This window comes from Quercus robur, chromosome 4, assembly GCF_932294415.1.
Source record: "Quercus robur chromosome 4, dhQueRobu3.1, whole genome shotgun sequence".
Classification (NCBI taxonomy): Eukaryota; Viridiplantae; Streptophyta; class Magnoliopsida; order Fagales; family Fagaceae; genus Quercus; species Quercus robur.
Window position 1 is genome coordinate 48,116,695 of NC_065537.1, and position 18,291 is coordinate 48,134,985.

The window sequence follows — 18,291 nt, forward strand, 5'->3', positions numbered from 1 at the left end:
CCACACTTTTTTTTTTTTCCAGCGAGTTTTGTTGGAAAAACTCCATAGGAACCTCTTAAACTCCTACGTCTCATCTTATATTTTGGTGGGTTTTCATATTTTGCTAGAGGTTCTTCTAATCTAAGTTTTGGAAGTGATATTCATGTGTTTATGTATATGAGTTTTGTTTTGGTGGACATATTTGGTGAATTATTCTAGATTTTGTACAATGGTAGCCATTTGAGGTTTACCTATGGTAAAAGATTTGGGGGTTTTTTCTTGCTAATGTGAGATATTTGGTAAATCTAATTTTTATTGTTTATTTGGAGCTAGTGGAGGATTTATATTTGGGTTTGTAATGGTGGATATTGTTATATATGTTGTTGTTTCATGGGTCTCTTGAAAATGGTATGTATATATTGTGGGAGAAATTCATAAAGTGTTAGGATCTCTTATGATAAAGGAGAAGGCTTTGAATGACATGATTTATAAATTGGGGTCTATGCTTTGTAAAATATATTGTTGAGAAAATTTGGGAGTAGAATACATTATTTGTGAGGTTACATACTAGGCTTGCCTAATTAATTGCTTATTTGGCAATTCATAATTTGTAGCTAGAAACAATTTCAAGCTTTATGCTTATTATGATAGGTTTGCTTGATATTTTTTAGGTTCTAGCTAATCTCCTTTGGAGCTTGGAGAGTTAAGTTTTTTGCGGGTTGCAAGGTAAGTAGCCTTTAATGGGATTTTTGGAAAATAACCATGTAGCATAAACTTTGTTTTTGGGTCAAACACATTTTGGAAATTTATTTGTGGAATTATGTTTTCTTAAAATGTATTGTATTGTTACCCTATTATATATGATTATATATGAAAAGTGCATCATCTTTAATATTTCATATGGGGAAATGCATCATTTATTAGTATGGAAGAGATAAGCATTTTTGATATAATTCTTGGGAATGGATTTTGTTAGTGTATAGCTTAGACTAGATTAGCCCATTGGGTTTAGCCCAGTATACTGTACTTGTAGTTTACTCATATTACTTGTACTACACACATACCTAGCCTATATAAGACTCTCTATTGTACATTATTATTTACACAAAATATACAAATTATTCAGTCTTTCTCTCTCACTTTATATTCTTAACATGGTATTAGAGCCAAATACTTTGACTTTTTGGCACTTGTGGTCTTCTCCGGTGTCTTTCTACTACCCTTGCTTTCATCCAGTGCCCACTGTCAGAAGCAAGTTACCGCCGTCAGACCCACAGCACCAAAAACTCTCAGATCCAGTCTTTCTATCCATCACCCTGCCAAACTGAATGCACAAATTGATAGATTGCACAATTCCGAGAAAAACCCAAACTAAATCAATCCGGCATCGCACGCGCTCCCACGTGCCACTAGAAGGTTTGGTCTCGCAGTAACACGCTCCCATGTGCCTACACGCGCCACGCCCAATCTCACGTGCCCACGCACCATTCATTGCCGCGTCAACACACGTTAGCCCTATGACGTTAGCCCTAGTGACTTCAGCATCCATTGACCTTGATTGCCACTGTTGACCTTGACTATCGCCGTTGACTTTGACCACCGCCATAGACCGAGGTCAAAATTTTTCAAAGGGGCCTAACTTGCTTAGTTTTTCACATAGATTCCATTTTTAGGTTTAGTCTCTTCGTTTGAGGTCCCGAAATCCCTCTTTTTGGTCATTTTCTTCATTATAGCTCAACAAAACGAACAAGATATCATACGTCCTATCACCATTATGTTGGATGGTCCTACTAGTTATCATGCATGGTCTTTGAATATGATTGTCTTTCTCAAGAGTCATAAACTGTGGATATATGTGACTGGTTCAATTCCTAAGCCAGTACCAAAACCTACGTCCAAAGCCATAACTGTTGAAGATGCCTCCAAGACTGCTGTTACAACGGATGATTACGAAGAATGCCTAGAGGAATGGGCGAATATTCAGAGTAAGATCTTGTCTTGGTTTATCAATACCTCTATTCCCTCCATTCATAATCTTCTTCTTCGTCTTGAGACTGCTAAGGCTGCTTGGAAATTTTTGACTAATCGCTATAATTGCACTAACGATTCAAGCCTAGAATTCCACATTGAATCAAAACTTTATCAAATGTGCCAAGAGACAGGTTAGTCTATTTCTGATTTTTATTATCAGACTTCTACTATGTGGGAACAACTCTCTATTACAGATCCTCCACTAGTGTGTTCTAAGGACATTGAGCTCTTTGTCAAATATCGGGATCACCGTAAATTTATGCACTTCATGATGGGTTTACGTGAAGATTTTAAGCCTACTAGGGCTTCTCTACTTAGCCGGTCTCCTACTCCTTCTCTTGATGTTGTAGTCAAGGAGCTCATTTCTGAGGAGAATCATCGGCCTACTCATCACATGTCATCAACTGATCATGTATTGGCTACACCATCTCCACAACCTCCCATTCATTGCTCCTCCATGAATAAACTCTAGGCATCCCACCTCTCAATCTTCCAAAGGTACTTGCTGAGAGTTTTGCCATACCAAAGGCCATGACATCTCAATTTGTCGCAAACTGCAGAAATTTATGCAAGAGTAGAATAAAACTTCTCTTCCTCTGGCAGCTGTTGTATGTCTTTCAAATCCATCAGTTCCTACAAGTCCATCTTTGGCTTTCTCACTTACTACGGCTGATATTGAGGTAATAATTCAACAGGTTTTATCCCGAACTTCCATTGCCCTTTCTGTCACCTCAGGTAAACAATCTTGGTTTTTTGATATTGCATGTTGTAACCATATGACTCTTGATGAATCCCAATTTTCTGATAAGGCACCCTTAGAACACCCCATCACCATTTACACTACTGATAGAACTCCTATGCCTATTAGTCATAAAGGAACAATCTCTTCTCCTTGTTTATCCCTTAGTTATCCCTCAATTTGCTTTCTGTTGGTCAACTTTGTGAATTAGGTATAGATCTTCTATTTACTAATCATGGTGTGGATGTGCAGGATCCTTGGATGGGTCAAATGATTGGGATAGGCCATAAGGTTGGTCGCATGTTTGAGGTTCATGACTTGAAGATTCCTTCATAAGTTGTTTCTACAGCTGCTACCACTGCCACCCCCTCACCTGATCTATGTCAAGGTCATTTAGGTTCAATTCAGTTTCAAAAATTTAATTGTACTTCTTGTCATTTTGCCAAACAAACAAAATTTCTCTTTAATAATAGTGACTCCTTTTCTTCTGCACCTTTTGATCTTATACATTCTGATATTTGGGGTCCTGCACCTATTCCCACTGAGGGGGGATCTAGATATTTTGTCATATTTGTAGATTATTTTTCTTGATATACTTGGATTTATTTGCTTCACCATAGCTTTGAACTTGTGTCTATTTACCAAACAATTCATAAAATAATTGAAACATAGTTTAATCGCACCATCAAAGTCTTTTGATCAGATAATGCTCAAGAATATAATGATAAATTTTTCCTATCCTTTTTAGATAGTCATTGTACCCTTCCTCAACGGTCTTGTCCTTACACCTCTCAACAAAATGGTCGTGTAGAACGAAAACATCGTCACATTCTTGATGTTGTCCGCACGCTTCTCATTTCTGCCTCTCTTCCTAAGCGCTTTTGGGGTGAGGCCGCATGCACTACTGTGTGCACCATTAATTGTATTCCTTCACCAACTACACATAACAAATCACCATTCGAGCTTCTCTATGGTCAAACCCCTAATTACTCCTCTCTTTTTGGGTTTTTGGTTGTGCTTGCTTTGTCTCTCTTCCTCCTCATGAACGAAGAAAGCTCCAACCCCGTGCTCGTCTTTATTGTTTCCTTGGTTATGGTGCATCTCAAAAGGGATTTCGCTGCTATGATCCCATTTCTCATCGCCTTCATGCCTCCCGTCATTTTAAGTTCTAGGAATATCATCCTTTCACGAGTCTTTAGAAGTTTCCTGCGTCCTCTTCCTCAAAGTTTCCCATTTTTACTGATCTTTTCCTCCTTCTCTATCTTGAACTTGTGGAGGATTCTTCAACATCAACTGCCTCTCCAGACAACTCATCTCCGGTTCTGTCCTCGGAATATGATCCACCTGTCTTAGATTCTGTGGCACCACCAAGAATGCTTTCCTCAATGAAGACCTCTAAGAATAAGTGTACATGCAACCACCCCCCTGGCTATCCATACTCCATACTCAGGCAGTCAAGTTTGATGCCTTCGCCATGCTCTTTATGGCCTCAAGCAGGCTCCTCAAGCTTGGTTTGAAAATTTTAACTCAGTTGTTGCTCAGTAGGGTTTCACTTCAAGTCCTCATAACACTACTCTCTTTTTCCGAAGATCTTCTGCTAGTATCACTCTTATTCTTCTTTATGTTGAAGATATGATTATTACTAGAGATGATTCTACAGGTATCCGCTTTCTTCAACACTTCCTTAGTTAGCATTTTGAGATGAAAGATTTGGGCACTCTCAGCTATTTTCTTGGGCTTGAGGTTATCTCATCCTCTAATGGAAACTATCTTTCCTAAGCTAAATATACTTCTGATCTTCTCTCCAAAGTCGGTATCACCGACAACAAGACTGTTTCCACTCCCTTGGAATACAATGCAAAGCTCACACCCTTAGATGGTGAACCTATCTCCAATGCTACTCGCTATCATCAGTTGGTTGGTAGTCTGATCTATCTCATTGTTACTTGTTTGAATATTTCACATGCCGTAGGTATGGTTAGTAAGTTCATGGATGCCCCTCGTTCTGTCAATATGCTGTCGTTCTTCGAATTCTCCGATATGTCAAGGGCCCACTTTATCGTGGTCTCCACTACTCCTCTTGGTCTTCTCTCGAGCTTCATGCTTATTCAGATGCGAACTGGGCAGGTGATCCAATTGATCAATGTTTTATCACAGGTTTCTCTTTCTTATTGGGTACTTCTCCTGTCTCATGGCGTAGCAAGAAGCAGGTTGTGGTTTCCCATTCCAGTACTGAGGCTGAGTATCGTGCCCTTACCGACACCACCTGCGAGCTTGTCTAACTTCGTTGGCTCTTGGCTGACATGGATGCTCCACAGCCCACTACCACTCCTTTTTATTGCGACAATCGTAGTGCTATCTACATTGCTGATAATGATGTCTTCCATGAACACACCAAGCACATTGAGATCGACTGCCATATCACTCGCCAGCATCTCAAGACAGGCAATCTCAAGTTGTTCTCCATCTCCTCTGCTGACCAGCCTGCTAATATCTTCACCAAGTCTCACCCGCCTGGTCGTCTTCAAGATCTTATATCCAAACTCCAGTTGGCTTCCTCCTTGCCACCTCGAGTTTGAGGGGGGATGTTAGTGTATAGCTTGGACTAGATTAGCCCACTGGGCTTAGCCCAGTATACCGTACTTGTAGTTTACTCGTATTACTTGTACTGCACACATACCTAGCCTATATAAGGCTCTTTATTGTACATTATTATTTACATATATTTTACAGATTATTCAGTTTTTTTCTCTCACTTTATATTCTTATCAGATTTTATGGATTTATTGCATTATTTCCAAATTCTAAAGATGTTTTTATCTTGACATGTGATATTTGGGAAATTGATAGAAAATCTTATTGACAAGAAATGATTTTGAAAATTTTGAGAACCTTGTGAATATTTTGGGTATTTCAGAGTTTTTTTTGAAACTACTCGAAATTGAACCGTGTTTTGATTTCATGTAAACTGTGAGATCTTCATATTTTTACCCTTGGGCGGTGACATATGACTACCCGGTGATTACCTAGCCAGATACCGTAGTCTTGGTGACATTGGTATCTTGGCACCCCGTCCTTGTGGCAGATTGATGTCTTTGTGGCATAATTGATGTCTTCATGGCATAACTTGATGTCTTTGTGGCATACCTAACATCTTTATAGTGACTTGTCATGTGACCTTGGGTTGGATGTTCAGGTTTTAAAAGGGTGTTTTGATAGCTCATAGTAAATAGTATGTAGTTTCATGTTGAAATATTTTGAGAAAGCTTGGTACTATATTCTTTTAATCATTCTTGTCAATTTATTAAGAAAAATGGATTTGCATTATCCTAGTGGAAATTCCCATATTATAACACGTTTTGTAAATTGCTCATCATCATGAAACTTGCATTTCCCTCACCCCTATTAATTATGCTACTTACTGGGCTCTATCTCATTCCATCATTTTACAACTTTTTTAGAGTAGGCAATGATCATTTTGAGACAGCTTTGGGTGGCTAGCAGTAGTTAGAGTAATTACTGATGGAGGCTGAACTTTTGTGATGGAGAAATTTAGTTGATCTACATCCTAGAGTAGGCTTGACTTATTCTTTTGTATCTAATAGTGGTCATGACTTTATTTCCACTAATGAGACAAGTATATGATGTGTAATTATATTTATTTAAACCTCTATTCTTTTGTGGCCAATGGTCCTTGTAATTATTGCATAGAGCTTTGACTTACATTGAAAGTATATTTAATGGAATTATTATGATAATTCTTAGTGTTGGTACTTGATATGATTTATTTGGATTGAATTGTCAAAAAGGAAAAATATACAAGTACTTTTGAGATGTCTTTCTCATGCTTTGGACCCTTTTGGGTTTAAGGTGTGACACAAATATTTAAAAATGGGCTAAAACAGTGGATTTTTCTACAAAAAAAATGCTACATTTTTCTTAGATCTGGAACGGTAGGAGCACAACCATAACTATGATTTAGGCACAGAGAGAGAGAGAGAGAGATCAAATCATCAAAGATTGCAATGTAGTTGTTTGAGAGGGTAGTTGACTAAGGTGAGTGGTAGGAAATGGGAACTATATATATATGTGTGTGTGTGTATTATTACTTTTGAATTTATATTAATGGTGGAGAGTGGGATACTAGGAAAATGCTAGGATTATAATTTTTGCTACGACTTATTCACATACCATTTATTTTATAGTATAAGTATATATATATATATATATAAAAATAAAAAAACTTATCAAATCCTATTAAATTTCTTTCTAAAAAAAAAATCATATTAAATTTTATTTGATGGGAGTCCAATTAAATCCATAATTTTCAATTATATTGTAAAGGATCATAGGGGAAAATTGTTATAAAATAATTACCATTTTTGTAATTTTTTTTATTGTTTATACTTATTTAGTATATGGCATGAATAGTTGAAAACTCTTTTAAATATTTGTCTATATATATTTTATTAAATATGATAAGTTATTAATATTATACGTTTATTTAATTTTTATTTTTCTTAATTAAATTATTTATGACATCATCAATTGGACCTTCAGTTCGACCTCGATCGAACCAGATAATCGAGAACCACTCCTCTTTCTAGTTTTTTGACTGGTCTGGTTTTTAAAACCATGATCTCAAGTGGATAAAGTGATACTTTTCAAACCATGGTAGGGGTGGCAAAATTTGACACAATCCGCAAACCCAACACAACTACCCGTTTATAAACTGGTTATGGGTTAAGACTAAACAAGTTCGGGTCATATTTGGGTCGATACAACTGACCTGTTTAATAAATGGGTTGTGTTCATGTTCAACATGTGAACCCATTTGACCTGTTTTGGTTATAAAGGTATTACATTTTGTTATTATTATTTTGTTATTATTTCTTAATTTTTTGTTGTAATTATATGTTTATCACTATATTTATGGTTGTAATTGTATTTTAATTTTAGATATGTGGAAATTAATAATAGGTTATTCAAGTTAGGTATGAATTATTAATCAAACAGGTTATTGAACAGGTCATTTGTCTTGACCTTTACATGACTTGTTAATTAAATAGGTTAAACATGTCGTGTTGGTTCGACATGTTTAATAAATATGGGTTGGGTTAGGGTTGAGGATTTTTGACACATTTACTAAACATGTCAGATTTGGGTCAACCCATATAGCTAAGTACTAATGGCTCGACATGAAATAAACCCAACCTGCGAACATGAATTGCCACCCCTAATCTCTATGCTATTATTATTATTTTTTTTTTATTGGCAAGCAAAACACAAACCCAATGTGTCTTGAACCCATGACCTTCCCCTCCATATTGCTCTTATAAGATGTGATTTTGGTGCTACACTAACTATATAATTGGGATTTAGTGTCACTCTAAAATTTTAAAAAGCACAAATGCCAAAATTTAGGTACATTACATTAAATTTCTGTAATGTAAGAGAATCTAAAAGAATGTTCATTTTGAACTACTATACAGTGATTCTTTTAGGAACATTTAACCCCAAATTTTGTAAATCACTTACATCCTTTAAAATCCCCAAAACACACTCATTAAACAATAAACACCATCTTAACAACCTAAGGGTATTTAAACAGGTTATGTCAGCCCATCAACCTATCATCTAACCCAATATGGTAGAGGCATGGTAGGTTTCTTCAATTGGATAGAGGAAATTTCTTGTATTATTAAGCATGTTTAAGTTCAAGATGTAATGTTTTTATCCCCATCTAAATGAAATTTCAATCTTTCCATTAAAAAAAAGTAATAAAAAATCAAGAAATTGAAAAAGTTTACTCCGACTAAAATTCTATTCCCAAAAATTTTAAGAAATTAAACAAAATTGAATTTTAATTGTTTTAATCAATCTATCATAATTTTGTATGAAACAACGGTAACCATTTAATTCTATCATAGAAGTGATTAGCATTTCGAAATCCTACTTGTTTATGAATAATATATTAGCTAAAGTAACAAAAGTAAAGTTTTTGGATAGATTTAGTTAAAATTGCATTAAACTTAATACTAATGCTCTAAGATTAATGGTCCATTTGGATTGAGGAAGAGGGAGGGGGAGTAGAGTAGAATAGAGTAGATTTAGCAGAAAATTAACTTATTTTTAGCTAACTCTACTCTACTCCTCTCCACTCCCCTTCCTTCCCCCCTCCATCCAAACATGCCATAAGGTAAAAATATTTTTGAAAGACTCTTGAACTGAAATGAAAATATTTTCAAAATACACGAACCAAAATGAAAACACCCAACCAAATGTTCATTTTTGAAAAACAAATGTGGCAAACTATGACTGGCTTCTTATTACTTTCATATGAATCCACAATTTTATTTTACCGCTCATAGTCAGACACATTGAATAGTTGTGAGAATGAATATAAAATTTGTTGACTTACTAGATTTTTTTTTTTTTTTTTTTTTTTTTGAGTTCTCCGGTGAATAGATTTGAGCTTCGGTGTGGTCATCTAGGTAAAGGTTTAGTGAAAACTGTGAGAGAAAATAGATCTAACCCCCTTCCCACGTGATGGCTCAACCTAGAAACTGTAATCTAGTCTCACAGCAACCACTTCACTCAGCCTTCTACCCCATTAAATCCACCACACATAACACAACAATATTCTCACATCTAAACGCAACTGCCATCACAAGTGAACAAATCAAGGTAGCATTTGGCAAGCCAATATCTTTGTGTTTGGATAGCAAGAAAATGAAAATAATAATAATTATTTTAATAGGGACTTTTTGTCTTCTTTTAATTCACTTTTTTTTTTTTAAATCATCTGTTTAGAATTTTTTTTTTTTTTAGTGGCATTTTTAGATGAATAATACTATAGTCACAAACTATTTTACAATATTTTTACAAACTATTAATGTGGCAAATTCTTACTAGTTCTAATCTAAGCAGACTAAGCCATCACTAGTATCATATTTTTACTTACCAATAATTATTTAAAAAATTCTTAAGCCATATCATTAGTTTATAAAAATATTGTAAAATAATTAGTGTAAGCAGCATTACTCATTTTAATTTAGTAATTAAATGACATGGTGGCACTTTTGATAAAGAATTCCCAAAAAAGAATTGTAAGCCCCAAGTAATTCTAATAACTAAAACTACTCCTAGGGCTAAATCCTAAATAAAACCTGTTTCCATCTGAATCTGGAATCCCAGGAAAAAGTATTCCTTGTTGTGTGTGTGTGTGTGTCTCTCTCTCTCTCTCTGTGCCCCTTACGCTGAAAAAACAGAGTCCAGATGAGATCCAACGCAGGATGAACTATCTTCCGCACGACATCGTACTAAACATTCTGGGAAGAGTACTTGTGAAATCAGTGATAAGATTAAGGTGCGTTTGCAAATCCTGGGACTCTTTAATCACAACCCCTTCTTTCATCTCCGCCCACCTTAATCACAACAACGACAACAAATATAATGGTAACGATTATATCATACACATGGCGTCATGGAAAGCACGTCGCCTGGTTTCTTCTTATCGTTCAAAATCTCCCCCTAAAACATCAATCTGTACAGTCGCTTTCGACCGCACGTTTGATAAGATTTCTGATATTGAAATTCCTTTTGATTTTACTTCTGACTGTACTCAAATGGTGGGTTCGTGCAATGGCTTATTGTGTCTAGCTGATTCAAATAATGTTATATATTTGTGGAACCCCAGCGTTAGAAAATTCAAGAAGTTGCCTCATCCTTGCTTAGAAAACTTAAACAATGTTACTCTCGGATTTGCTTATTGTTCCGAGAATAATGACTATAAGGTTGTAAGGACTTCACATAGTACTTCTTTGTCTCCATCTGAGATCGAGATGTACACGTTAAGTTCAGATTCATGGAGACAGGTTGAAATTTCGGTGACAACAGATGTATGGTTCAATGAAGATTTTCTTTCTCCAATCCCTTTGGTTAGTGGAGCTTTAAACTGGATCACAGAAACAAATATTGTGGCATTTGATGTCAATAGTGAGAAATTCAGAAAGCTAGCACTACCTGATGTTTCTATCTATGGACAATAGCTTCAAAGAACATGTATTGCATCATTAAGAGGGAAACTGGCTTTCATTGGGAAACTGGCTTTCATTGGACAATCTAGCTTCCAATACTCCATATGGGTGATGACAGACTATGGTGTGGTTGAGTTTTGGAATAAACTTTTTGTTGTACCATTTGAAAGGCTAGCTTATTGGGTTCGCTTCACCAATTATGGTTCACTTATGGTTGGTTACAGAAGTGCTCCATTTAATAGGCAAGGAATGAAGTATGCTTTAATTGACATTGAAACTCTACAAGAGAAGAAGGATCCCGATATCCAACATCCTTCATTTATAGCTAGTTTCATGGAGAGCCTTGTTTTACTTGATGGAAGAAATGTGGAATCTTACTAACTGGTTTGTGGTGAGCATATAAGATTGAAGTCAATAATGGTATGAATGAAGCTTGAAATTTCAAATAGTGTATAAAACACTTTGAACGTTTAGACCCCCAATTTACAAATTACCAATTCAAACTTAAAGACAAACAATTAATGTACGAAATATGAACAAAAGCTTAAAACAGAATTGATAAACAATCTAAACCAAATAAAATCACATCCACAGTAGAAATTAAATAAAAAAGATTAAGGGAAGAAGATGCAAACACAAGGACAACACACGATGTGTTATCGAAGAGGAAATTGAAGCCCTCGGCGTAAAACCTCTCCGCCGCCCTCCAAGCGGTAAACAATCCACTAAAGAATGTAGTTGGGATACATGAACAGCAGAAGACCCTCCGAGCCTAATCTACCCAATGTACCTAAGCCCTCCAAGCTCCTACTCCAACAAGGTTCCGCCAAACCTATTTCTTCTTTAGCTTACTGAATTTCACTACTTGACCACAGCATCAACCAATATGAAATTAGTCCCTTCTTAACTGCTTCCCAAATACCAAATGGCCTTCTCACAAATATGGGTATGGTGAGAAAATGTTTTGGTAATGTACCTCTCAAGGATTTGACAATGGAGAGGAAGAGAGTAGAGGAATTTGAAGAGTCTCTATGTGAAGATTGTGGATGAATCAATTTTGTTTTTCTTTAGGGTTTCACTCTCAAAATTCTCTCTGGAAGCTCTCTAACTTTCGTGGGTATAAGGGTCTATATATAGTAGGGTGAGAAGGAATGTGAAAAGACAGTTTTTCCCAAATAGGGTGGTCTGGCGACTTGGCCTCGCAACTGGGTTGAGTCGCAAGTTCAAGCTACGAGCTAACGGCCTAGCCAGCCTGAGACTTTTTTCCTGTAGTGCAACAGTTGGCATGACTCTTCAGCTCCCCTGCATGCTTCACACGTGTGCCAACTTTGGCGGCTTGCCAGTCGCGAGTCACCCGCGAGTCCAGCCGTGAGTCTCTACATCCTTGCACAATCTTGAGCATTTCTTCACACTTTCTCACTCACTACCCTTACATGATTCCCACCTAAATACAGGGTTACTAGTTGCTAAAATATAAGCAAATTTGGCACGGAATAAAGCCAACAAGATAGTTGATAAAATTCAACCTTACAAAGCTTTTCCTTTAGTTGTAGGCTTTTAGTTAGATAGTATTGCTAAAGCTTGACTGTTATCCCATGCTTACATTATCCTTTTGTCGCTATTATAAATTAGTATTTGATATTTGTATGTGAATGGTTGTTCAGGTGCTTAACTATTGTGTTTCTTTCAATACTTTTGTGTTCTTTATGCTAAAGAAACATGCTAAGTTTTATACTACTAAGGGATTTGTTCAATAAACTTGTTTGGTAAATGAGGTAGAACTTAAAGGCATATAGAGAAGCTAGGTTGTGACAAACATAAATTCATTCCCAAACCTCTATAAGAGCAATAGCAATCTCCCTATGACAATGTACATTGTCCACTGACCTCCCAACTCTATAACATTATTTGTATTCCTATCACTACAGATCTTGCAAACACATATTTCTCAAGTCATAATTAGATAATTGTTTTATCTTGGGAATTTATTTGAAGCTAAGCTACCTGAGTACACTCACTCTTTCAAAATTGCAATTCTCTTACTTTCCCTTCACTCTCTCTCTACAAATTATGTAGCCATATACACTGATCCTCCAAGGGAGTAACGACTGTCTCCCTAAGGACATCATGGTTGACACTCTGTTGATGTCGCCTGTGAATCATAGATGAAAGGGCGTTTGCAAAAGCCTAGGACTCAAACTTAATATATTAATTGAAAGTTCAAAAACGTGTATAAAACACTTTTGAACGTTTAGACCCCCAAAAATTAACTTAACCAACACAAGCAATATGTTAAACAACAAGTGTGCGGAAACTTAACATATGCTATAATGTGAAATAGATTAAATACTATCTAAGCCATAACATAATAAAATCTCAGCAGATAATATAAAGGCAAAGATAGAGAGGAAGAAAGATGCAAACACAAAGACAACACGCGATGTGTTATCGAAGAGGAAACCGAAGAGCTCGGCGAAAAACCTCTCCGCCGCCCTCCAAGCGGTAATCAATCCACTAGAAAATACAGTTGGGATACAAGGACAGCAATAGACCCTCCAAGCCTAATCTACCCAGTGCACCTAAGCCCTCCAAGCTTCTTGCTCCAACGAGGTTGCGCCGAACCTTTTTCTTTTCTAGCTTCCCGGATTCTGCTACTAGACCGTAGCATCAACCAATAAAGATTGGCTCCTTCCTAACTGCTTCCCAGAACTCCAAACGACTGTCTCACAGAGATGATGATGGTGAGAACCAGGTTTGGTATAATGCCTCTCAAGGATTTAACAATGGAGAGGAAGAGAGTGAGGGAATTTGATGAGACTCTAAGGTAGGGATTGTGTGTGAAACAATCTTGTTTTTCTTTAGGGTTTCTCTCTCAAAATTCTCTCTGGAAGCTCTCTTTCAATCGTGGGTTAAAAGGGTATTTATACTGGAGTGAAGAGGAATGTGAAACGTCAGGTTTTTCCAAAACAGGGGTGGCTCGCGGCTTGACCTCGCGGCTTGACCAAGTCGCGAGATCCAGTCGTGAGTTAACCGTATGGTCAATTGTCCTGTTTTGTCCTGTAGTGCTCCAGCTAGCATGACTGTTCATCTTCCAGCATGCTTGGCACGTGTACAGCTTCTGGCGACTTGCAGCCGCGAGTCCACCCGCGAGTCCCAGCCGCGACACTCTGTTTTCTTGCACACTCTTGAGCAATCTTCACTCTATCTCACTCACTACCCTTACAACAATCCCACCTAAATACAGGGTTACTAAATGCTGAATTACAAGCAAATTTGGCACGGAATAAAGCCAATTAGATGGTTGAATAAATTCAACCTTACATTAATCGTAGTGGCTCTCCCTTCTACTTTGATTCTTGCTAGAGCCAATGCTGCTTCAATATCTGACATCTAATAATAAGAAATAAAAAAGAACATAGATGAATAAAAGACAATGGATTGATGGGCCCTTTACCTTGGGCTGAAATTCTCAGTTGTTTGGCATGCAAGCTTGCTTTTATTTTTTTAAGTACGATCCTTGGTTTGGAGAGGTTGCACTAATATTCTAGTCATATTTCTTTGTGATAGTTTTGTGAAGATAGCCAAATTGGCTTCATCATTGCCAAAGGTTTGTTGAAGCAGAGCTAGAGTTAGTGTCTCCCTTTTCTTAATTGTTGGTATAGACTGTTGTTTATGTCCAAGGGCAGTGAAGAGAAAATGTTGATAAGCTGTTGTGGCAGGGTTTAGTTATAATTTGATTATGGCTGCAATTGTTTCCTTGTTTCAGGTTTAACGACTGACTAAGTAGGTTGTTGAGTTATTAGGATGGTGGGAAGGAAGGTGAAGATGCTACAACAATAATGGGATTTGGAATGGTTATACCACACTAACTAAGATGGTGAATTTGGTGAAAAAGGAATAACTGCACTTTTGAGGCTGTTGAGAATAAGTTTTTTTTTTTTTTTTTTAATTCAATGGCTCCTCGATAGGATGTTTGTTGTATGCTGCTTCCCTCCTACCCTCCCTTTTGCTCTCCTTTTCTATCCCTTTCTACAAAATTACGGACACTGTAGATTTTTCTTTCTTGAAGATTCTTCATTATATCTCCAGTGTACTAAAGTCGTACCCAATGTCTATAAATAAATACTTACTTAAAATAAATTAATAACAAATGGTTTTGATGCATCTTTACTCAATCTGTTCTTTATACACTGTTATAGTTGACAGATATGGCTTACAAGTGCTGCTCAAACTTAATGAAAATCTCAAAGCTTTACCTCGTCTAGCCTCTTTTAAGATTTAAAACAATCTTAGGTCTTATTTGTTCAAACTGGCCATAAAATTAGTGCCTTAAATTCTAATTAGCCCCTTAAACCACTCTATTTTAAAGCCTCTGTTGCTGTCTAGAAAATTGTTATGACTTGTTTCTGCACAATATGCCAAACTTCTTTCCTACTAACCCTGCTATTATGTTCATATAAAAGCCCAAAATTATTTTACAATTCTAGCCCTTAAATTTCTGTTTATCCTACCCTCGAAAACCAATTAAGAAATTGGAGGAAATTCCAGTGTCCTTATGCAATCTTCTTATCTGAAACATCTGGTTTTGATAACTTCAATAGTTTCATCAAAGATATAGCCACTCCATTTAAACTACTATTCAAACCACACCCCTCCTTGCACCTTTACAGACTTTTTTATTGACATTCTTACCCGGCATTTTCTACCAATGATGATAGAAGTAGAACAATCAACTCTAAGCAAGTGAGTTAGTAACGGTTCTAAAAACCTTTAATTCATTGATTGTAAAATGTAACATTTCTTTCATGTTGGAGTAATGAAATTAAATGTTCATGTCCCACTACATACTTGTCAGCATCACTCAACTAGCCCATGCTCTCTTATTTCATTTTGTTATTGGAGTTGTTTGTCCCTATATCTTTTAATCAAAATAGTCATTTTGTCCATTATAAGTACTAAAATTAAATTTGAATTCTGTAGACACTTGATTGCCAATAGAATAAATTATGACAAAAATGAAAATCAAGACTTACAAGTGGTTTATATTGTGTTGCTCTTAGTCTTTGCTTACTGGAACTTTTCTTTTTCCATCCCAAATGCATTTGAAGCTTTTCTGTTGAGCGTGTTGCACTGTTGTTTGATGGATGATGACCTGGAGTTCTGCCTTGTTATGGAGATAATCATGCTTGTAGCTGTGAGATAAAAAGAGGTGGGTGAGTCTGTTTGGTCAAGCTGGTATCTTCTATTTATTTATTTATTTATTTATTTATTATTATTATTATTTTGGAGAAATAAGCTGGTCTTCTAATGTTCTTATGGTCTTGTGGCATGAAAAAGTGGTTTGTTAATTGCATACAAGTATTGCGATGCCAAATTTCTGTACTCTTCTTGAAGCTATATACTGATTGTCAATGATGCAGAACTTTAGTTAGCCACTCAAATTTGTTTGCCACTTGTAGGAAATTGTGTGTTCTTGTGCAATCCTCTTAACTGAAAACACCTGGCTTTAATAACTCAAATAGTTTCATCATAGATGCTGCCACTTCACTTAAATTTCTCTGCCAAATGCTGGATGCAATCTTCTTAACTGAAATACCTGGTTTTGATAACTCCAATAGTTTCATTAAAGAAACAAGCACTCCACTCCACTCTAATAGTTTGATAAATCTACTGTTCACAGAATAAACTAAGGTCAAGAATAGCTGGCAGTTGATGCTCCAATATAATCTCAATCCACTCCCCCCTCCTTTCACCTTCACAAACATTTTTGTTGATATTTTTCCTTTGCATTTTGCTACCATTGAAGCTATAATAATCAGAACTAACAAACCTTTAATTCAATAGCTGTGCACATACACTTTCTTTCATGTTTGAGCCATGAAAGACAGGAAGATACTCTTGTTGAAGCTATATATAGTTGGTTGTCAAAAGTGTAGAAGTTTAATCAGCCATTTAAAATTTATACATTAATCTTCATTTTTACATTAAAGACCATAGTGCTTGTAAAATAGCCCTAATTATCATCTTTCTTTGACATTGAATTAGAATATAATGGCTCCATTAATGTGGCATGTAACTAACTATGCACAACAGGAGGTATTTATTATTATTATTATTTTTTGATCAGTAGGGTCCATACAGTCATTAGAGGCAGTTGCCTGATAAGTCACTGTTGGCATAGTTGTAGTCAAATGTTTGTTGGGTGGTTTGATGTTTTTCACCATTTTTTTTTTTGGTACTACAAAACCAGGCCACATACCATATATGTTGGATGTCTTAATGATTCTGAAGTTGTTTTGAACAACTGGTTAGTTCTTTTAAGTATTTCGACTTTTTGGTCAAATGACAGTTGCATCTTCAATTAAATTCCCCCATTTTTTGCATCCTACTATGGTTTTATGAAGGATGAGCAAAGGAAAAAACAATGAGAGGATCGTTGTAATGCGATCTAGTAGCTGCTGAATTCTGCTTGGACTTAGTTCTAGTTGTTAATTGTTTTGTTCACTTGCAAGAATTCTTCAAGCTGCATGTGGAGATTGCTTGAAATTCATTCAAATTAGGTATTTATAACTATCTTAGCAAACAAAAGTCAATTTTATGAAGCATAATATAGGAAGAGGAGAAAACTTCATATAAAGGTGATGCTATAAAAGGTTTGCAGCTCATTGTCTCGCTAAATTTGTAGCTGTTCATAGATCTACTGTTTGTTCTAATTTGCATATTCTTCCTACTGCAGTCTTGGATGCCTGCAGGAAGAATACTGCTTCTACATTGTTTAAATAATATGCTCGGTTTATTAGCAAAAACAACACTTAGAAGTGATTAGCAAACAGAATCCTACCTCTTGGCAAGATGTGGCAGGTGCCTCTGTCTACCGCAAACATATGAAACACCATTGTGAGGAACCACATCCCCAAGACACTAAATTTAATATATGGTAGATATGTTACAGCATGTCTAACTAATGTTAATGACATTCAAATTGCCATATCTTCTGCTTTAACAATCCTATGTTGTATTTCTTTGATCACTGTGTATATTATAAACTTCTTTGTGCAAGATTGAAATTAGTTCTTCGACAGTTGGTGACATAAAATCTAAAGTTGTTTTTACTGAAACATAAATCTGAGCCCATCAGTCCATGAAGTGAGTATGGTTTTGTCTAAACAACCTAAGCCTAAGGGTATTTAAACATGTTCTTATCAACTCATTATCTAACCCAGCTTGCTAGAGGCATTCTAGGTTTTGTGAATTGGATAGAGGAAATTCTTTTTATTATTGAGCATGTTTTAGCTCAAGACATCATGTTTTTATCCTCTTCTAAATGAATTTTCAATCTTTCCACAAAATTTTTATAAAAAAAAAGTTTCAAAAAATTGAAAATTTTTAGTCTAACAAAAACTATATTACCAAAAATTTTAATGTTTACTTTAATTTTTTTAATCATCTATCATAATTTTTTATTTTAATATAAGACTTGCACACTATAGCTTCTTTATCACA

At 35.9% G+C, this 18,291-nt stretch overlaps 1 protein-coding gene across 1 annotated transcript; it reads left to right on the plus strand.

The window, feature by feature from the left end:
• Nucleotides 1-10,044: 10,044 nt before the first annotated feature.
• Nucleotides 10,045-11,169, plus strand: LOC126722050 (putative F-box protein At3g16210). The gene is made up of 2 exons (XM_050425207.1): nucleotides 10,045-10,689; nucleotides 10,801-11,169. The coding sequence occupies exons 1-2, from the start codon at nucleotides 10,045-10,047 to the stop codon at nucleotides 11,167-11,169; spliced, it is 1,014 nt and encodes a 337-aa protein (XP_050281164.1).
• Nucleotides 11,170-18,291: the final 7,122 nt, after the last annotated feature.

Bases quoted from the DNA above. Each gene is read 5' to 3' on its own strand.
- LOC126722050 (XM_050425207.1), top strand. From the start codon at position 10,045: ATGAACTATCTTCCGCACGACATCGTACTAAACATTCTGGGAAGAGTA. The intron at 10,690-10,800 runs GTTAGTGGAGCT...TATGGACAATAG, and splicing joins TTCTTTCTCCAATCCCTTTG to CTTCAAAGAACATGTATTGC.